The 22141-nt window shown below is 53.2% G+C and overlaps 1 protein-coding gene across 2 annotated transcripts in view; it reads left to right on the forward strand.

The window, feature by feature from the left end:
* STXBP1 (syntaxin binding protein 1) overlaps positions 1-22141 on the forward strand; it is a 67311-nt gene that overhangs the window by 36809 nt on the left and 8361 nt on the right. Inside the window, exons 7-19 of one of the 2 annotated variants that reach the window (XM_074973802.1) lie at positions 3195-3343; positions 4115-4199; positions 5295-5425; positions 7376-7483; positions 8631-8691; positions 9728-9793; positions 10783-10863; positions 11939-12077; positions 13300-13409; positions 14043-14144; positions 17392-17477; positions 19884-20038; positions 21734-21859. In XM_074973802.1, coding sequence (XP_074829903.1) covers positions 3195-3343; positions 4115-4199; positions 5295-5425; positions 7376-7483; positions 8631-8691; positions 9728-9793; positions 10783-10863; positions 11939-12077; positions 13300-13409; positions 14043-14144; positions 17392-17477; positions 19884-20038; positions 21734-21843 — 1383 coding nt within the window. In that variant the 3' untranslated portion in view covers positions 21844-21859. The remainder of the gene's footprint in view (positions 1-3194; positions 3344-4114; positions 4200-5294; positions 5426-7375; positions 7484-8630; positions 8692-9727; positions 9794-10782; positions 10864-11938; positions 12078-13299; positions 13410-14042; positions 14145-17391; positions 17478-19883; positions 20039-21733; positions 21860-22141) is intronic. The other variant, XM_074973803.1, reaches the window with a different exon arrangement.

Consider the following 22141-nt stretch of genomic DNA (forward strand, 5'->3'; position numbering starts at 1 on the left):
GAGTCCGGGGCGGGGCAAAAGAGCAGAGATCAGCCTAGCACGCCTTCTCTAGGAGACCCCGAATGGCACGGGAGGGTTGGAAAGGAAAAAGCCTCACATTCCCTGCAGGAGGAGAGTTTATGGAACAGCCTGAAATGAGAGATTAAATTACTAACCCCCTTTTTCCAGGGCTGGTTCTTTACCTCCTGCCCTGCATTCTCAGCCCTGTCTCCTTTGATTATTTCTCAGGTCTGATCCCCGGTTGTGTATTAACCCTGTGCTCCACCCCCAGCCCCATGCTATCGCCTGTCATTGGCTGGCTCCTTGGGTACCACCAGGGATGGGCCAATGAGTCCAGGGCACAGGAGGGGTGAAACTTTGTGCCATCTGCCGGGGAGCAGGCCCTTGCCCTGGGGGGGGGCGGCGGCCCATGTGACTAGGAACAGATGGCAATCAACCTTCAGAGCCATTAACTCTTTAAATCCCAACGGTTGCAGGGATTTGCCTAGCTGGTCAAACCAAATGTGCCCCCGGAGAATAAACCTTTGCCAGCAGCTGACACTAGAATTTGGCATCTTCTTATCATGGGGTTGTTGGCAGGGACAGCCTTAGTGGTACTGGCCCCCTTGGAGCAGCAATGATTTGGTTTCCCCTCCTCTCCGAGCCAGCTACAAACATGCTTCTCCTGCTGCAGGGAAACTGTTGGATTGTGCTTCCCATCTCCTGCTCTGCCTGCTCTCGCTGCCAGCTTGGGGGTCCTGCCAGAGCGGGAGTGGGTGTTTACACTGAGAGGTTGATGCTGGGGAGAGAGACAGCACGGTCTTGGGGACAGGGCACTGGGTTGGGAATCAGGAGACTAGAGACCTGATTCCCAGTCCTACCAGTGACCGGCTGTGTGGCCTCGGGCAAGTCTCTGCACCTGTATCCCCTGCCTTTTCTATCTGGCGTGTAAGTTCCTGGAGGCAGGGATGTGTCTCTTCCTGGGTAGGATTGTGTGCTATGCCGCTGAGAGGCCCAGCGTGTAACTGGCAGTCTGGGGAACGGAGCTGACGTGGCATTAAGCCACCTTTGTGTTCTCTCGATTCTGAGCTGAAATGTAGCAAACCCCAGGTAAGCACAGAATCACGGCATCCACCACAGCCCCATCCCCTCTAGCATCCCACCCTGTCCCCAGCATGCCCCCCTCCGCCAGAGATTTTGGACGGGGCCGTGTGGCTGTCTGACTCAGTTTCTGCACTAGGGGAATTCTCCCTCAGCTCGAACCAGGGCTTTTATGGTCCCGTTACCCTTGCAGCAGCATAAAAGGGGCGTAAGCAGGAGGGAAAATTCCTCACTCCGTGTCTGTGCAGCACCTAGCACAATGGGGCCCTGATCTCAGTGGGGGTCTCTGGGCAGCACTGTCCTATAGCTAATAATAATGGTTGTAGGTGAGGTGCTGCAGTGAGATTTACTGAGGATCTATCATTAGGATTTCAGCTGTCTTTAGAGATGGGCCTGAGCCATATCCGTAGGGCCAAGCATCCCTGAGCTCTGGGGGTGTGTGAAAACCACAGGCAAACCCAGATCCACCTGTTGCAAACAGCCCCTCTCTTTATAACAGGCTCAGGCCAACCCTTGGAGCCAAACAGCCTTTGGGAGGTTTGAAACCTGGACCCAGACCTGGACGTTCTCGCTCGGCTTTGGGTGTCCGAGCCCCGGGTTCTGGGGCCCCAGTGCTGTGGTGCTATATTGTTGCGGTTGGTCGGCTCTTCTCTGGCATGGGCAGCATGTTGCAGGGGACCCAGGCAGCTGCCTTGCTCTGGCTCTGAGCTGGCACAGGGTGGCGTGACTGCTGCCAGGGAATTCACGTGAACCGGGCTGGCTCTTTTCCAGCCAGCTCGCTGCGTCTAGTTAAACAGGAGGCTCATCTGAGAGTGGCAGTTATCTGTGATCCCTTCATCTGTGTCCGTCCTCACCCCCTGCTCCATCCCTCTTTGCTGGCCGGACCCCGCGGTGGCTGGTTTGAGTGCCCATCAGCCCACGGCTGGCGGTGGGTATCATCAGCTGCTGCAGCACCCTTATGGGGGTACGTTGGCATTAGGTGACGGCTTTGGTTTTGATGCAGCCCTGGAGATGCTGCTGTGGTGGCCACTACCTTGGCCGACACACCTGGGGGATTGAACTGGGGCCCTCTGGAGCCAAAAGCATGAGCTGCTAAAGCTCCTGAGCTGGCACCTACCCTCAGTGGACTGGGCACAGAGGGAGACTTGTGACACGCACGGACATGGTTGGCAGTGGCAGTGCCCCGTCAGAAGAAAAATGAGCCGGCATCAGCACAATAACAAATCTTTACAGTGCTGGGCCCAGGTAGGGCCCCCTTCCCTGCACCCCTTCACTGTGTCTTGGAGACGAGGCAAACAGACCCCCTCCCAGCAATAAGCCAGCATCATTCCAGAAGTCATCCAGCAGGGAGCACACATCAGTGTCCTGCGTCTGCCCCCCACCTCCCCCAAGCCCGTATGTGTGTACCTGTGATGCGTAGCCTCGGCCAGTACGTGTCTCCAGCCTGCTTGTGTTTGCACCAAGGCCTAATTTTAGCCCAGTCGCCAAAGACTTTTGAAGGGGACTTGGTCACGAGAGCGCAACAGGCCCCCGAGTCACTCAGGCATTCGACTCAACGGAGAGGGGCCGCTGGGGAGGGATGAGGTGTGGGGAACAGCTTTGGACCACGCAACTCAAACAAGCTGCCTTCTGCCTGGCTCTGGGGGAAGCTGAAAACCTGCCCATGCTTTTCAGGGTGGGTAGAGGCAAGCTACAGCGTCCCTGCCAATAGCCCCCCCTCGCGGGAAAGCTGGTGCTTGTGGCCCAGGCTGTGCTGAGAGTGCTCTGGCTGTTGGGTTTCCCTACAGATGTGACCCAGTAATGGGTCATGTGTTGCAAACTGCTGGACAATGCCTCGAGTCAGACAAGAATTAAAAGGAGCATGACTGTAGATGGGAGGCTGTGTTGCCAAGTGGGTAGAGCAGTCAACGGGGACTCAGGCGACCTGGGGTCTGTCCCCGGCTGTGCCACTGGCCTGCTTGGGCAAATCTCTTCATCTTCCTGTGACTCAGTTTCCCCCATCTGCAAGATGGGGATAATGACACTGGCCCCCTGTCTCCTCTAAGCCATTCCTTGGGTGCTGCTAATGTTGTATTCACATTTAAGCTCAACCGCTGCCATTCTCACCCCTCCAGGTTTACTCCTTGGATTCTGCTGACTCTTTCCAAAGCTTCTACAGTCCCCACAAGACCCAGCTGAAGAACCCAATGCTGGAACGCCTGGCGGAACAGATTGCCACCCTGTGTGCCACTCTGAAGGAATATCCCGCTGTCCGATACAGAGGGTAAGGCTGTGCCCGTGGGGTGGGCTGAACTGGAGGCTTCTCCTCGAAGTATCTATTCATTGAGATCCCCACCCTACACCTCCCCAGTGGGACAGGGCTGGAATTGCTCCCGGTCATTGGCTGCTTCTCCGGAGTAGATTAAAGAATTACCAGAGTTGCAGGCCATTGTCCCTTTCTCCTCCTGTCCGAGTCCTTCTTCACTTCAATTTCCTTTGTGGCAGTTTCCATCTGTTTCCTGCTCAAAATCCTTCCTGGTGTACTATTCCCCCCACAAGCACAACCCCACTTCCTCCGCCTCAGACACGTAGGAAGGTGAGCACAGCACCCCCAACAGCTGAGACTATGGTCCAGCAGTGGGACGGGGAAGGTGCCGGGAAGACAGCGAGGGCTCTCCAAGGAGAGGTGGGGAGAGTGGAAGAAGTCTGCTAAAGCCATGTATGCTTCACGGGTGTGGTCAGAGCCCCATCCAGCCCCCACCTTCCCCATGTGCCCTCCCAGGGTTTTCCATAGAGGCCAGCTCCGTGAGGAGCGTGAGAACTATGGTCCACACGGCCATTCTCCTGTCTTACTTCTCCCACATGGGCCCTGAGCTCTGCAATTCTTGGACATTAGAAGCTGCTGAAATGGTCTGATTTAAGATATCTAGGTGGCTGGGGTTGGTTTTTTTTGTTTTGTGCCAAGCTCCCTAATATAATCAACACTCATGTAGGCTGGAAGGCACATAAGGAATGAAATGACTTTACCCCTTTCTTTCCCTCCCACTTGGGCTAGAGATTACAAAGACAATGCCATGCTGGCCCAGCTCATCCAGGACAAACTGGATGCCTACAAGGCTGACGATCCGACCATGGGCGAGGTGAGTTCAGGCTGCAGGGTGCCGGAGGCTGGCCGTAGCACTTAGAGCAGCAGGAGCTCATGAAACTCTTGCTTTACCTTTGGACCGGTCTGTGTGCCTGTACTTACTAAAGTGGCAAGACCCTACCACGTCTCAGTAAGACGAGAGGCTTCAGGTACGAGCGGAAGGAAGACCACTGTAATCGTAGATGATTCATAATCATTTGCATTAGGGCAGCATCTAAAAGCCCAAACCAAGATCAGGCGCCCAGTGTGCTAGACAATGTAGGCACCAAGTCCCTGCCCCAAAGCGCTTACAGTCTAAATAGAGACGACAGTCAAAGCATGGGAGGGGAAGCAGACACAGAGTTGAAGTGCCCAGCCCACCGTCACACAAAAAGTTAGCAGCAGAGCCAAAACCAGACCCCATATGTCCTTGGCCGGGGCCTTATCCACTAGCCTCTCAAGTTCTTCTAATGGGCTGTATGCCTTGGCTGATAGGAGGAGCCAGTCTCCCTTTCAGTGCAATCAAGTCTGAGACCTTGGTCAATACATGCAGCCTAGACATGAACTCGGATCATCTACTGCAGTGCATGTGCATAGGGGCTCCGCCTAGAGCCCTCTGGGGATAGCGCTCTCACAGCAGCAGCCTGGAGAGAGCTCTCTGGTTCCCGGGGGGTTCCCTTAGCATCAGGCAGGGAGCGTCGTCCTGGCACACTGCTGTCCCACTGACAGATGTCTGCTTGCGGAGCAGGGTGCGGAGGGCCATTGAACCATCTCCTGCTCTACACCAGGACATTTGGCTCAGAACAGGTGCAAACACCCATGATGAACGGGGAGTTCTGTATTTGCTTCCACAGTGAAACATATCTAGCTTTGCTTTTAGCTTGTGCATGAAAATATATATCAATCAGGCTGGAAGGGACCATTCCGATCATCTAGGTCGACCTCTGTGCTCTGGAGCAGAGCAGAGCTTCGCCAGGCAGTTCCTGCACCCAGTCCAATAACCTATGGCTGAATCTGAGCACATTTCAGCAAGTGACCTCTGATGTCCACGTTAGTGATTAGAATCGATAGAGGATCCACAGTGACAATGATTTGCTCTTTGTGTTGGTAGGGTCCGGACAAAGCTCGCTCCCAGCTCCTCATTCTGGACCGTGGCTTTGACCCCTCATCCCCTGTGCTGCATGAACTGACTTTCCAGGCTATGAGTTACGACCTGCTGCCCATCGAAAATGATGTCTACAAGTGAGTACCGTGGAAACAGCCCAGGAGATGCAATATACAATACACCTTAATCCCTACAACTCCGGCCGGTCCCAGCCTGATGGATCCTTGTAACTGGGTTCACACTGCACCCCTAGGTATTCGGCCTCCCTCTTCAATGAGTCAGGGACACTTCAGTCTGGTGCAACACCTGTGCTCTTTATTCTCACAAGGTTTCCTACCGCCAGTTCCCAACTATGTACAGGGTTCATAGTTACTTTGCCTACAACAGGCCTGGCCAGCAACAGACTAGGAGGCTTCCACTTCCTTCTTTGCCTGACCTTTCTCTTCCCCTCTCCCCCTTTTCCCTGGCTTCCTCCCAGCCTTTGTAGCTCTGGGCTAATAAGATTGGCAGGTGCAGACAGTAACTGGGCATGCACTGGGCTATTCACCCAGCCCCAATCCATCCCTCTTGATTGGGGCTGGAGTGGCAGGAGCTGATTAAGGGCTTCTCAACTAGCAGCCTGCCACAATCCTGAAGAACTCACTGGCTTGGCCTGGAACTGTAAGCGTCTGGCACCCCTGTAAAACAGGCTCTGTCTCCAGAGGTCACCCCAAGTGGAAGTGTTCAAAGTCATGTCTGGACATTTTGGCTTGAACCTCATCCCCTTCGACTGGTTTTACCTGATGGTGGTGTGAAATAATTGCCATCAGCAGAGCACTCGAAGACCTCCAGCTGAGAGGTGCAATGGATTCTGAGCGCAAAGCCTTTTAAAGAGCACTGGGGCGTGTCATTTTAAAAAGACACTAACAGTAACGAATGGCTCATCAGATTCATACTTCAGAGTGTAAAAATCTACAGAAGTAGCGAGCAGCGGGAAGATGTACTAGGTCTTTTCCATTGCAAACTTCTATTATTGGTAGTAACTATTTGTATTATGGTAATTCCTAGAGACTTCAACTGTGATCAGGTCCCCCCCCGAGAGCGTCAGGTGCTGTACAAACACAGTGAGAGAGTGTGTTCCTGACCTGAAGGGTTTACAGTCTAAGACAAGTAGACAAGACAGACAAAGAGTAGGAGAAGAAACAGAGGTGAAACAATTTGCTAGAAGTCACTGGTAGAGCCCTGAATAAAACCAAGGCTTCCTGAGCCTCTGTCTAGTGCTCCATCTACTAGGCCACACTACTGCTAGGACCATTGATTTTTATTTTTTTTTTGGTGGAGGGAAATTTGCAGAAGTTGTGCTGCATCTTACCCGTTGCATATTAGTCACTATTTTTACTCCTCGCAAAGTGTGGAAGAGCCAGGGAAGTGGGTCAGGTTGCTGGAGAGAAGACTGTAAAGCCATAAAGAAAGTGAACGTCCCACTCTTTCCTCTCCCCCTCCTCACCCTGAGGGTGGAGCGATTCCCTCTCTAAACCAAACCACTAATAGCCTGAAATGGGAATCCAGAAATCCTTTCCACAGGGATGTAGGAGGTCCAGTTCTGATTCTACTCCACAGTGCAGGCAGATAAATGGAGTGACAGAGCTCTCTGTGACCATCCAAGACCAGCTCTAGCCAACTCCTGTCACCTATTATTTTACTCTTTGTCCTGTGCTAGCAACCAGGATCTCCAGGCAGGGGCCAGGACCCCAATGTATTAGGCGCTGAATGAACAAACAGAAAATAATGATGGTCGTGAGGATAATCCTACTTTGAATAAATTCCAGAAGGGAGTCCTGTACCCACCTGGAGAGAGAGAGCACAGCACTCCCCAGGACTGGTACTTGTTGTGTGGCATGCACTGGTACCGCCCCACTGAAGAGACACCGCTGGGCCCTGGGAGTCCATCTCGTGTGAAAGATGCACTGTCTTGTCTCTCCTCTTTCTGGTCTGGGGGAGGGGAGGTGCTAGAGGGGATGCGGGGATCTCCATCAGAAGCAGGAGATGACGCGTGAACCCCCCCTGTCAGTTTTCCTGCCCTGTGACGCGCCTGCTCTTTTCTCCAGGTATGAAACAAGCGGCATCGGAGAGGCCCGGGTGAAAGAGGTTCTCCTGGATGAGGACGACGACCTCTGGATCACCTTGCGCCACAAACACATTGCAGAGGTGTCCCAGTGAGTGCTTGACCTGTTCCACGTGCCCCAGTGACAACGGGTGGGACAGTCAGTCGCCCTCCTCCCGCGCAGGGTCAGGCAGCTTGCTTAACGCTTGGACTTAAGTAAGGGTGGAAATAATTCCACGGGCAAGATGAGGAGCGAAGGCAGGCGCTGGGCGAGTGTTTCAGCACAGCTCTGCCAACACCCCCCAGTCCCGACCTGCAGTCCCCTCTGGAGCCTGGTCCTAACCGAACCTGGCCCACCCGGCTGGTTTTAGCGCGTCTGTCCACCCCCGTGGACGCACCCTAGCGGAGACAAAGAGCAAAGCCACCCGTCTCATTTGCCTGGTGTCCTGTGGCAGGAGGATTTGGGCCGCCGTGCTAAGGAGGGCACACACCAGTGCTTACTGCACCACCGCCCACAGCAGCTCCGACACTTACGGCAAAGCTTCCCCCTCGTTCCCCAGCCAGTGCATCTCGACCCTGCTCTTCCGCTGTGTGCGTGCGGACCCCTGCCGGTGATCACTGGCCATCCCCACCATGGGGGGAGCGCAGTACCTGCGGAGAGGAGCAGGAAGCATAGCACAGGATTAACCGTTGGCTACTGCATGTGCGTTGTTGCAGTCTCGGGTAGATTGACACTGTATACTGTGCCCAGATCCCCCAGAACTTTGCAGCCCTCTCCCTTCCCCCATCCTGTCAGTAGACTCCAAACCTGCAGACCACTTGCCACCTCTCCGCTGCCCGGCCACTCTCTCCTCCTCCAGCTCAGCAGGTGACGTGTGAGGGGGAGGAAGGTTCTGTACTCATACGGTGCATCTCTGCCTTGTGTCTGGTGCAGTCAGCTGCCTGCCACGTGCTGAGGGGCCTGTAGGCGTTGCTGTCTGGGGATGGATGTGACCACATGCTTAAAGTTAAGCTGATCTGGGGTCTCACTTACCGCTGCAGATGGACCCATCTTATGACAGGGCTTGGATTCCTAGGCCCTTGCTTTCAATCCTGTCCAATCCCCTTGAGCAAGCCCCAATAACACACAGGGAGGCTGTGGAAGGCTAGAGAGAGGAAGTGGGTGAAACTGCAGGGGACAGAGGAAGGGGTAGGGTGGGCAGGAGCCTGCATGCATAGGGACTGGCAGATGGCTGATCATTGTGCCCCCTTCTTTCCAGGGAGGTCACCCGCTCGCTAAAGGAATTTTCTTCCAGCAAGAGGATGAACACAGGCGAGAAGGTGATGCCATGACTCGTGTGGGAACTGCACTCCTGTTAACCGACCCCCTCGTGCACTGGAGCGGTCTGCTAGAGACGTTCACAAGGAATGAGCAGGGGGCAAAGGGGAGGCTAGGTTCTGCATGGAAGCTTGACGCCCAGTCCCAAAAGGCACCAAGGGCCCTCAAATCCCTGGGCCCTTTTAGAAATGAGGGAGAGGGCAGCAGTCCATCCATATTATTTAGAGAGACTCAAATGCTGATAAACTCCCTAGGCATGGTCCTAAACTCCAGGTGTGTGGGGTGGGAGGGGAGAAAGGGAGCAGGTGTTTCTCCTCTGAGGCCATCAACGTCACATTCTAGCAATACAGGATTTGCCCTACAGGATGCAATCAGTGCTCCATCACTCCCAGTATCCTGCAGCCGCCAGGGGACAGTACCAGACTCTTAGGGACATGGGAATGCCAGATTGGATCAGACCTGAGGCCCATCTAGTCCAGGATCTTCTCTCTGATGGTGGCCAGCACCAGCTGCTTCAGAGGAAGATGCAAGAAGCCCAGCAATAGGCAGTTATGGGAAGGTTTCCTCCTGACCCCCAGTAGTTAGAGTTTGGCTCTGAAGCATGAAGGTTTGTATCACGTGTTATTTCAATATCCTTTGGAGGTGCTCGCTCGCCATATTAATATCCAGTCCCTCTTTGCACCCTGCTGAGCTCTTGGCCTTGATGAGACCTTGTGGGAAAGGAGAAAAAATCCTGCCCCCAGCTGACTGTGCAAGATTGCATTTGGATTTGTGTGTGTGGGGCAGGATCCTCCTGGATCCCCTGTCTCTAATTTCCATAGCTACAGCTCTTATTACTGCTCGTAAGGTTAGCCAGCCCAGGAGGAGACTTGGGGACATCCTGACAACCGCCCCCAAGAGCCATGCATTTGAACAACTACCCGAAAGAGTTACAAGGCAGGAGGTGTGATGCTCCCATTGGAGTCTTCTTCCCTGGCCTTCCTCCCTATGATGGCAAAGGTACAACAGGGGAAGTCACGCCATCTCCTTTCCTTGCAGACCACGATGAGGGACCTGTCCCAGATGCTGAAGAAGATGCCCCAGTACCAGAAGGAACTCAGCAAGGTAAAAAACGAACGAGGAAAACGTGTGGCTGCTAGAGGAAAGGAATCTGGGCATGAGCAACCTTCCATGCAAAAATGTCTAACGCCGGCCTTCCTCCTTAGGCAAAGGCAGCAGTTCTCGACTGGAAGGCTGTGGGCCAGGAGTGATCAGTGGAGCCCTTGCTGGTGGTCCAGAGAGAATTCTGATAAGGACCAAGTGGTTGGTTGTGGGGCAGGAGGAGAGAGGGCCTACATAGGAGGTTGGGCAGGGAATCATCCTCATGCGGAAGGCAGTTGCTGGAAACCACCTCGCTAATTTTCTACATTATTATTACAGTAGAGTTAGAGGTCTTCACTGAGCTAAAGGACCCATTGTGCAAGGAATTGTACAGATATGAAGTAGGAGACAGTCCTGGCCCCAAAGAGCTTAAAATCTAAATGGAGGAAACAGAAAACTGGCCAAGAGGAAAAGTGACATGCCCAGGGTCACCCAGCAGGGGAGCTGGTTCCAAAACCCAGGTCTCCCATCCATGTCTTAGTTTGCAACCTGTTTTAGTCCAAGTCGTTCATTCTCCTGGAAAAAGGTGATGAGGGGCTAGGAAAAAGGAGGAAGAGGAATCACTGACTTTGCTTTAGCAAAACAACAGAGAGAAGCTTGAAATCCCAGACTTGTTTTTCCAGCCACGATGGGGTTCAGCACAGTGTACATCTACAAGGACATCTCTAGGGTCACAGCTGGAAATGGATATTTTTCGCAGAGCCCATTTTCCACACAGTGCCCTGTGCCTGGGAGAGTGGCAAGGGAGGCTTGGGGGTAGGCGTGGCAGGGCAGGTGTATGCTCTTGAAGGCTATTCACACATACTCAAATACAGGGCCAGCTCCTCCGCAGGTGTAAATCAGTACAGTTTCTCAACAGCAGAGGCTTTGGTCTGTTGAGCTAGTTTTAAGCTCTGGGGAATCTACTGCAGCTGCCACTGCTAGGCCTGTGTCTACCTCTTGTGTCTTCTTAGTACTCGACTCACCTGCACCTGGCTGAGGACTGCATGAAGCACTACCAAGGCACCGTGGATAAGCTCTGCCGTGTTGAACAGGTCCTGGTCTCCTCTGTTCTTCTCTCCACACTCCCTCTGGCACCATGTGCTCTCCTCCTCATGCAGTCCCTGCCAACTCAAATGCAGCCTCAGAGCCCAAAGATCCTGCAGACCCCAGGGGAGAATCCCTCCTTCACCAGGGCACTCATGTCCCCCAGACCACCCAGGCCTGTTCTTGCGGGGGCCTCAGCTTGGGTTTAGTGCAGTGCTGCCTGGTCTTGGCATGCTTGATGCTCAGTCATAGGAGCCGAGACCTGGTGGTGCCTAGAGAGGGCGAGTGCAGCACTGCCAAGCTGATGGGGGCCCCTGACAGCAGGACAGTGTTCTTGATTTAGACACAGTTTGTTCCCCCTTCACAGAATCTCCCTGGCTGCACCTCACACCCTTCCCAGGTGGGAAGAGAGACTCTCTAGAGGCAGGTATAAGTGGGTCCTCCATCTAGCTTTAAGCTAGTCTCTTCCCTCCCCACACCCAAAAAAGGGGCAGGGTCACTGGACACTCCCCCCTCTATGGGAGAAATCCTCCGGCCTAGACCCTGGTGCTGTAGAGAAGGGGTCTGTTCTGGGCAGTGTGTTCCTGTCTCCATGACCTACCCAGAAGGTTAGGGGGCTTTCATCTGTCACCAGCCCAGGTTTGTGGCCTGACTGCCACAGTCCAAACCCTTCTGTCAGGTAAGCCTGGGGCCGATGCTCCTTGGAGGAGCCACAGCCTCACTTGGTTGGGGTGGAGTTTTAGCTCTCGCCCACCACCTGCTTAGCCTCCTGCGGCAGAAGCAGAGCTGGCTGCTCGCTCCCTCCAGACCTAGTGATCCACCTGCACCGTCTAGATCAGGGTCAGGGACCTTCACAAGGAAAAAAGACTAAAACACACTTGAGCTTCTCCCTTTAATCTAGGCAGTGAGGTGCTCAGACCCCTGCTCTGCTCCTTGCACACTGGTAACTGGGTGTCAGACTAAGGGAGTTGGAGACCACATGCCCCTCTGAAGCTAGCCCAGAGGCTCCCCATGATGGCTTGCAGCCTGGCCCTGGGAAGGACTCCAGGGGTAAGAGATAACGAGCATGTGCGTTCTCTGCAGGACCTGGCTATGGGCACTGATGCCGAAGGGGAGAAGATCAAGGACCCCATGAGGGCCATTGTCCCAATCCTGCTGGATGCGAACGTCAGCACCTACGACAAGATCCGCATCATCCTGCTCTACATCTTCCTGAAAAACGGTAAGGGGGAGAAACTGCGGAGGGGGCTGGGGGATGGGCAGAGGGGCTCCTCTGGGCATAGGCAAATGGAGAAAGAGCGGGGGAGGGAGGAAAGTGTAGAGGAAGGCGAGAAGATGCAGGGCGGGAAACAGAAGGAAAGCAGTGGGGACAGAGCTCTTCAGGCATGGAATCCAGGAGAACTGGCCACTGCAGACTGATGTGAAGGGCTCAGACGCCTGTCAGACAAGGAATTGGAGCTACTTGCCTGCTCTTCCGCTGCATGGGTAAATCATGCACTGGGCACACGGATTTACACCTGCAACCCACAGAAATATTTAGCCTGTGCCCAAGCCACCAACTGCACAGATGATTAGCGACTCAGCCTGCTCACGTCAATAGGGCTCCCTCTCACAATAGTTCTCTAACACTGATCAGCACTTCACCGTCTGGCCTCTCAGCACTTGGCAACCGTTCCAGCACGATGCAGCCTTCCCAAGAGGCTGTTACCATCCTCCTCCTTTTACAGAGGGAGGAAACGGAGGCATGGTGAGGGGAAGGGATTTCCACAAAGTCACCTCGCAATTCAGTGGCACAGCTGGGTCTGAGCCAGGACTCCCCCTAGCTTCCCGAGCTGGCGCTATGCTGTAGGTTCTCAACCGGGGATCTGGGGCCCCCCCGAGCAGGCCGCAAGCAGGTTTCAGGGGGGCCACCAAGCAGAGCCAGCACTCACTGGGGCCCGGGGAGAAAGCCGAAGGCCCACCATATGGGGCGGAAGCCCAGGGCCCTGATCCCTGCCCCCTGGGGCTGAAGGTGAAGCCTGAGCGATGTAGCTTCGCGGGAGCCCCTGGGGCCCCAGCCAATTGCCCAGCTTGCTACCCCCTAATTCCAGCCCTGGCTTTTATATGCAGAAAGCCGGTGATGGTGGCACAGGTGGGGCCGTGGAGTTTTTCTAGCATGTCGGGGGGGGGGCCCTCAGAAAGGAAAAGGTTGAGAGGCCCTGGTGTAGGAGGTGCAGAACCAATGCACAGGAGAGCCAGTCATTAGGGAGGAGAGCAGCTCTGAGGGAGGGAAGTGATGGAGTGAAAGTGGGAGGGAAGATGGGATTGGAGCAACAGCCGCCTTCGTGTCTTGAGGGAGGAGCCTCATGAGTGAGGCTCCCCGCTGATGATTGATGGGTGGTGACCTCTGAGCCCAGGGCAGGAGAAGAGTTTCAGTTTGGGAAGCTGTTCATTTGCATTCCTAGGGATCACCGAGGAAAACCTGAACAAACTGATCCAGCACGCTCAAATCCCACCGGAGGACAGCGAGATCATCACCAACATGGCCCACCTCGGGCTGCCCATCATCACAGACGTAAGCACCCAACCGCCCCCTATGGAACCAGAGCTTCCGAGTCCCTGTGTGCTACAGTGGCCATCAGCCCCTCCTGGGCTTGCTCGACTGGCCAAGAGACCTCCAGCTATAAGTGTATTGTTCCTCCAGCATTGCCAGACTGACTGGTTCTCAACTGGTCACAAGCTGTGGGGTCTATCACCACCATCCCACTAACTATCCTGGATTAGGGTTAGCCATTATTGGTAGACACCAGCAGAGGAGGCCACTAAAGTGACAGCTGAATTCTTATTAGCTTTGGGATTGTAATTAAATCCAAAATGGCTGGTGCAGAGGGATCCCTGCAGAAGCTGGGACGCAGGGGGTGAATGTACTTATGTAACAAGGCAGAATTAGCGAGTCTGGGGCCAGCTAACGCTCTCATGTCTGGGTCAGAGGCTGTGGATCCAGCATGACTGGCCCTCCCTTGCCGATGGTGGTGAGACTGACCCAGGGCAGGCAGGGTCCAGGCAGAGGAGTGTGGACTGCCTCAGCTCATTGCTGGAGGAAGGGACTGGCACCAGGCGTTCTTCTAGTGGGGAATGGGAGGGGTCTCTAGGCTCCGGAGCCGAGCCTTTCTTTTAAAGGCTCTCTGCATGTGTCATTTGTGTCCAGTCTACCTTGCGTCGCAGGAGCAAGCCAGAGCGGAAGGAGCGGATCAGTGAGCAGACCTACCAGCTCTCGCGATGGACCCCGGTTGTGAAGGACATCATGGAGGTAAATCAGTGAGGAGTGTAGGGATGGCAAGGTGGGGGGGGAAGGGAGGAGTTTCGTTAGTGGAGATCTTCCCTGTGACTGCAGCAAGATCCTGGAGCACAGTGCTTCGATTGCAAGGTCTTTGGGGCAGGGACTGTTTTTATTCTTGTAAAGCCCAATAGGGTCGGGTCCATGACTGGGGCTCCTGAATGCGACAACAAAACAAATGGATAAAGAAATTCACCTGCTTCCAGGACCACATGGTTCTTTACAACCTGGACTGTGTGGGCTGCATCCCTCAGTTCAGCAAGCAGGACAGCTGCTGAGAGAGAGCATGTGATCCACACCGATCTAGGGAGACAGCCTTCTGTTCCATTTAAAATTGCATTTATTGAGACGTACAGAGTGAGGTGGAGCTCTGAAAGCCAGCCCCCAAGTTCTGGCCTCTGAGCTGGTCACCCTGCATCCCTGGGCTCTGGTTTCACATGGCAAGGGTGGTGCCATGGTGGAGCAGGGTGAAGTGGGGAGGAGTAAAGAAATAAATTTACTCCATTCCCCCAAGGAACAGATCAGAGTTTCTGATCCTGCTGGGCGCAGAGAGCAACACTGGGTTTGAACAAAGACATTTCCCGATCGGATCTTTCAAGGGCAATTGCCCTAATATCACACCTACTCTCCGATCTCAATTGTGCAACTGTTCAGTGCGGGACAGGTGTTAATTTCTCAGTGACACAGTTTAGGAAGGACCCTTGCCTATGCTGCCATCTAGTGGTAAAAGACAGCCCTGAAGAGGAACACAGCCATGTCTTTGGCGAGCTGGGTGTGTCCCCTCTGACAGGGCCTGCGTTGGGCACAACAAGGTTTTAAAACGATTTACAAAGTCTAAAGGGGAGAGCTGGAGCCCAGAGCAAAATCCAGGATTCAAACTTTGCAACTCAGCCCATCTCTATCAGCGCAAATGGATCCTCAACAAAGAGCCAGATCTTAGACCAATGCCTCATCAAGAGAGAAGAGCTCTCCCCTGCGTGTTCATGGGATCTTCAGGCTGGTTAAAGAGGAGTAAACACTGGTACCTAGGGTTCAGAATAAATTACCCCCACCCCACTCAGGTTATTCCATAACTTCCCATGCCTGAGTTTTACACTTCCCTCTGGTGCTAGCCACTATTGGAAATGGGATCTTACTATTTACTAGTAACCCAAGCCTGTGTGTAATTCATAGTAGTGTGTAAAAACCTTCTAAATGGCTGAGAATTTAAACTGGATGGTATCAGACTGCAGAGCCCAGGGATGAGTCAGCCTGGTGCTGTTCTAAACAAAGAGTGCTCTCAGCCATGCTTGTAGCGGTTTCCATCACTTGACACTGACTCAGACATTTGAGAACTTCCAGTGAAGTGTGGGGTTGTTGTTTGTGCTGATGTATGAGTGGCTGTATTGATTTGTGTGGGTGGCAGATGAGGGGCTACATGTGTTTGGGGTTATTGTGTATGCTGGTCATGTGGTTGTGTGGCTGGGGAAGGTTGTACTGGGAGATTTGTGTGGGTGGCAGCTAGGTCAAGTAATCCACCAACTAGGTAGTCTCCCTCATACGGGCAATGAAATTGTTGCATGCAGATGAGCTGTATAGTAAGGGTGGAGATTGACTGAGTTACCTCTGATATCACAATGGTCCAGGACTAAGGCATGTGTCTATGCCCTATACTGTAGCTGGACACCACACAGGTGTAATTCATAAAATCAAAAATGATGGAACTTAAAAACTGGATGGCAACAGACTGAAACCCAGTGCTGATTGAATGTGGTGATATTCTGAACAGAAAGAGCTCTCAGCTATGCTTGTAGCTGCGTCCATCACTTCACACTGACTCAGTTATTCGAGACTTCAGAGCGACCACAAATTCCTTAAACCTTATTACAGTATACAGATTTATTTTTATTACCATAGCACCTACGAGCCCCAGTCATGGATCAGGGCCCCATGGTGCTAGAACAAAAGTTGGTTCCTGCCCCAAAGAGTTCACAATCTGTTAGTGAATTAGATAGACCCCCACTATGATCCAATATGGCAACGGTTTGGATATTATTGATGCTGAACAGGAGGAAGCTTGTTTGGAGGCTAAGAGTGGGGGTGTTTTTATTCCCACACTGTGGGGCAGGGAAGGGTAGCTAATGTTTTATGATGAGCTATGTCAGGCGGAGAAGAGAGGTGCACATAGGAATCTTGTGCATACAGATCTACGGAGATCAGAAAAAATCAGCCCACTATTATCTTTGAATGCCAAATAATCGACCTAGTGAACCCTTGGTACATGCTAGGAATCAACCCCAAACCTGGCAGAGAGGAGACAGAGCAGATGCCTATGTCCCTAACTTTGGTTTTATCCCTCACTGAGGGACTCCTCCATCGAGCTCCCACATCAGCCATGTCCCCTCCCCGAGTTTTACATCAGTGGCCCTTGCTGAAGGCAATAATGAGGCACTAATCAGAGCTCTGCGACCCTTAGCTCAGCCCTGCACCAGTATTTGGGGGTGGGGGGGTGTAAAGAGTAAGTCAGAGCAGATGCCAATGACTCATTAAGGCTGCATGGCCCAGCGGGGTTCCTAGCAGGTCATGCTGGGGAGCTGCTCATAGTAATTACCCTCTCAGGCTTAAAGACCTGGTGGGTGACAGGAGGTGGCTGTGAACCAGTAGAGACAAAGCTCCCATTCAGGAGCCAAACAGCTGGCTCCTATTCGTCCCCCATTGCTCAGTTAGGAGGGATGGAGGCGCCGGGAACTTGTGGGGTGACTCGACAGTTTTTAGCCGCCGACTAAGTGATGGTCCCAGGGATTTGGGTGCAGAACGGATTTGCGTGGCACGTGGCTTAGGTGTCGGGTTGCCCTAGGCATTCAGTAGCTATGGCTGAAAGGAGAGGGACTCGCTCATTGGGCTGGCTGGCAAACCCAGGAAGGAGCAGGGAAACGACAGAATCAGACACGCAGGACTGGAAGGAGCCTCGAGGGCATCTTGTCCCTCCCCACCTTGGCTGGGGCAGGATTGAGTTACCCAGACTCTGCTAGAGCGCAGGGATAGCTGGGCTTTTTTTTTCCAAATGGAACAGTTCTGGAGAAATTCTGCCAAGGATCCAGTGGGAAGGGTCCATCCCCTTGGAGTGACCTCCAGAGCTGGGTCCGGGAAGCTGCCCGATCAGAGGAATTGGAGCTCTGATCCAGACAGCGTCACATGGGCTTGCCCGCAACATACTGATGTGAGGTTCTTCTCTTCCCAGGACACTATTGAGGACAAACTGGACACCAAGCACTACCCCTATATCTCCACCCGCTCCTCGGCCTCCTTCAGTACCACTGCAGTCAGGTGGGTAGAGCCCTGCGGAGAGGGGCCACCATGCCCTTTCTGGGAGGAGGTGCAGCTTTGAGCCTCATGCCAGCCTTCCCCCTCTGCCCCCCTTGGCTTCTCTCAGTTTCAGGACTTCGTAGGGCACAGAAGAGTTCAGTTAGGCCCCATCTACATGAGACATCTTTGCTCACATTACCTTAGTGAGTGAGCCTCACATGCCGTGATGGATTGTATCCTTCACGCACGCCAGTATCAGCCCCCTTCTAGAGAGGGGAACTGAGGCACAGGGTAGATAAAGGACTTCCCCAACATCACACAGATAGCATATGGCAGGGCCAGGAACTGAACTCAGGTCTGCTGAGTCCCCACACAGAGCCTTAAGCACAACTTATCTTCCTACAATACCTTGTAACCCATTATTGCCATGGTCTGCACAAAGCGGGCTTGTCGTACACACAGTGTGCTCAATCCACAGCTAGCAATGCATCCCCCTTTCCGCAGGCCTTGCCTGGCACAGGACTGATCTGTAACTCACTCATGACATTCTTCAGTTTGCTGCGTCGATAGGATCACCAGGTGTGCCTGTGTAACAGGTTAAACTACTTCCTCCCAGCTCTCCATAGGAGACAACACCTGCCACCAAGCTATTGCCTGGCCAGCCAGGATAACCTGATCACCCCAGGAAAAAAAAAAGGGGGGGGGGTAAGAGAAAAAGGGAGCCAGAGAGAACAGAGTAACATTTATTAGAGGATCTGTCAGTATCTAGTTTATCATCATCTACACCCAAAGTCTCCCCATAAGTTCTCTTACCTTCCAGACACGGCCAAAGTTTCCAGGCCCAGTTGGTGTCCCATGCTCCCCAAACTCAGTACCTTTCTCTCAGGGACACCCACACCCACACCCACACCCACACCCACACCCACACCCACACCCACACCCACACCCACACCCACACCCACACCCACACCCACACCCACACCCACACCCACACCCACACCCACACCCACACCCACACCCACACCCACACCCACACCCACACCCACACCCTTTCCTTGGGCACATCTGCCTCCAGGAATGAGGCCAGATCTGGCTTATATAGGCCCAGGCCCTGCCCACTCCCAGCAGGCTCTGAGGGGATTGGTTAACTGGAGTCAGCTACTTGTGAGGTTTTTTCTGCCCCCATGTGACATTTCAGGCTGTCACAACATCCCAGAATGCATTGCCCAATGGGCTGCTGCCCTCCGTGCTGGTACCCCAGGCACTCTCTCTCCCACTAAGGCACTATGGGATAATTGCTCAGGTTTTTGCAGCACATACGTGGTTAGGCAGCAGGGCAGGTGTGGCTGCACTGACATGGGTGAGGGAAGTTGCAGTCTGGACACAGCTCAACCCTGTTTGTTGTAAAGGGGTGAGAGGAGGGTGTCGGGAACTGGCTACAAAAGTACATGTGTATTTAGCAGGTGGATAAACCCACCATCACTCCAGCACCAGCAACTCACAGGGACTCTGCTTTTGTTTCTTCTGTGTTGTTTCCCTTCTGACTCCATAGGAGTGAGGAGCTGCCAAAGTGCCCAGAGCAAGGCACAGAATAGGCATGCGGATGTGAGGTACGCCTCGCTCCAGTCCAACAGCAGCCCCCGATGGCCCAGTTCTGAACCCCAACATTCCCCTCGCTCTGCCATTGCACCTCACCACTGTCCTGCATCGACACTAGTCCATGGCTTGAATTTGAATCCTGAACCTTTCCTAAACTGGAACACCTAGCGATGGAAACTGCTCTGTGCCTCAGTTTCCCCCTCTGTAGCAGAGGGACAGCTTACTGCGAATTGAAAACCATTTAAGTTCTCTGCATGCAAAGTGGTATAGCAGCACCAACCTTTATTACTGCTGCCTGTGTTCTAATAATATTTAGCACTTTTAATAAACCCTCCCACCAGCCCCAGGAGGGCAGGCAGCATTGTCAACCTCTCTGCTTCAGTATGGAGTTCCCTGCTTCAGTTTCCCCATAGGTACTGTCACTTATTCAAGACTGCAGAGGAAACAGAACCCAGGAGTCCTGACTCCCGGCCCTGTGCTCAGACACTAGATCTGGGAATAGAACCCAGGAATCCTGACTCCCGGCCCTGTGCTCAGACGCTAGATCTGGGAACAGAACCCAGGAATCCTGACTCCCGGTCCTGTGCTCAGATGCTAGATCTGAGAACAGAACCCAGGAATCCTGACTCCTGGCCCTGTGCTCAGACACTAGCCCACATCTCTCACCAAGTACCACCCAGAGGAATTCATCTCAGAGGTCTTCACTCTTCTGTAGCAATGAGCAGACATAGGAGTTGATTAGCATGGTGCGTAGTGATTTCAAAGCCATCTGTGTGCAGAGACTGTATGCTGTGTTTCACCTCACTCCCTGCTTCCTTCCCTCTCTAGTGCCCGCTATGGACACTGGCATAAGAACAAGGCCCCCGGTGAGTACAGGGCTGGCCCTCGCCTCATCATCTTCATTCTGGGGGGCGTGAGCCTGAGCGAGATGCGCTGCGCCTACGAGGTGACGCAAGCCAGCGGCAAGTGGGAGGTGCTAATAGGTGAGTGCCGCGGACGGTCTGGGCAGAGCCATGCACTGCTCCATGGCACTTTCTGGCTCCATCCCATGCTTCTGTGTCTCACCCTCTCTCTTAATGCCATTTTTCTCTGTTCCAAAGGCAAGCAGACAAAATCCAGTCTCCAGATGACCATGTGGGAAGGACCAGTGTCGAAAGCTCATTCCCCCCGCCACACCCACACCCACACCTGAGAACATAGGGTTTGCCCCTACAGACCACTGACCCTTTGAGTCTGGCATCCTGGCTCGGGCAGTGGCCAATAATTGATGCTTCAGGGGAAGGTGACCTCTCTCGCACTGCCAATTTTTCAGTGCTGCACAAGGCGGGTGGTTGAGTGGGAGGAAAGGGGAATTTCCTTCCTGACCCCTGAAGTGGTCTGTTTTGGCCCTGAAGCATGAGATTTGATTAATTCTTCTCACACCACAATGGTTTTTATTAGTCAGAAAATGTATGCATCTCCACAGATCTTCTCCACAGCAAATGCTTGGAAGTGCTGCCATAGAGGCAGCACAGAGTGTGTTTATGTCCCAGCGATAGAGCCAAAATCCAGCTGATGGCAGAGGAGCGAGGAGCCACAAACACACCAGGGGAGAAGGACTGGCTAATGCATGATTCTGACAGGGAGAGACTGGCCTTTTTCTTGGGACAGGTCAAGACTGAAGTGCACCGTAGGTGCTCTGTGTCTGCCTGTGCTTTGGGTGGGGGCAGGTCTGGAAGAGCAGGAGCAGGTGTGGGTCCGGTCTGAGGGGAACGGGAGAATCTGTGCCTCGTTCTAGTGAGTGCTCTTAGGTCCCCACGTTCCTGAGTATGACATTCACTCCGGCTGGGTTAGCACTATGGGCTCATTTGACTCCACTCTGGACTGTGACCTTATCACTGCTCAGCTTGACACACATAAAACGTAGGCCAGTGGCACCCCTCGTGGCTCCTCTAAGCAGTACCTCATCTGCTCACTGGATTTTCTCCATTGGAACATGCACTCCTCACTCCCCTTAACTCCTCCTCTAACCCCCGCAGCCTGGTCAGCCATCTCTCCGTGCCATCCTGTGTCTTGGGTAATCTCAACATTCTCATGGCACTGTCATATCTCCTGTTAACGTGCTCTCTGGTCTGCGACTCTGTGATCGTTGCATGTGTGTTTAATGTCCCCCGACGATGCTGAGCGTCTCAAACCCTTCCTGGAAGGCAGCAGTTTACCTCCGGGCCTCCTTGCTAAGCAGGGTTCTGACTAAGGTCTAGTCCATTCGATCCCTTCAAGGTTTCTCTCGTATGACCTGGCCCAACGTCCACTGGAGTCAATGGAAAGACTCCCATTGACTTCAGTGGCCCTGGATCTGGCCTTGGTCCTAGTTAGAAGCTTAGCAGCCCAGCAGAAATCTGAGGCAAGGCCTGGGGGAGGAGACAGATGATCGACTGTTGCTGTTGTCTTCATACAACACACCTTGGTTACCCATGGAGGCCCAGTGGTGACCGCGTAAGACCAGCCTCTGAGCTCATGTGTAAATGCACGCGGCGTTGCTCATCCAATCATACATTTATCCCCATCTTTCTCTGTGTCTCTCACTGGCTTTTTCACCCATCCTCACCTGCTGTGTATTATGAATATTAGGCCTAAGTTGGAATGTTCCTTTAATTTATTTCTGTTCAAGAAGTCAGCCCGCCTCTGTTCTCTCACAGGTTCTACTCACATTCTTACTCCCACCAAATTTCTCATGGACCTGAGGCACCCCGACTTCAGGGACTCCACTAGGGTATCTTTTGAGGATCAGGCTCCAACAATGGAGTGAGAGCCAAAGAAACAAAGTAAAAGCAGCTTATTAAAGAAAAGAAACTCTTCCACTCGGAAGGGTTTTCTTTGATTCTTCCGTCACTCTTTTTTCTTTAGTTATTATAATTTCTACTCTTCTTTTTTTTTTCTTTTGTTTTTTTGGTTCTTTGATGAGAAAATGCTTGCAGTTCTTACTACCAGTTTGAAAATGTGTCCAGTGCTGCCTCCATTAACCCTATACCATGAATCTCTTTGTGGCCAGAACTTGCCGGCATCCTCATGCCATTAGTTACCCATTACGTAGTCACAGAGATGCA

The sequence above is a fragment of the Natator depressus genome, chromosome 16, assembly GCF_965152275.1.
Source record: "Natator depressus isolate rNatDep1 chromosome 16, rNatDep2.hap1, whole genome shotgun sequence".
Taxonomy (NCBI): Eukaryota; Metazoa; Chordata; order Testudines; family Cheloniidae; genus Natator; species Natator depressus.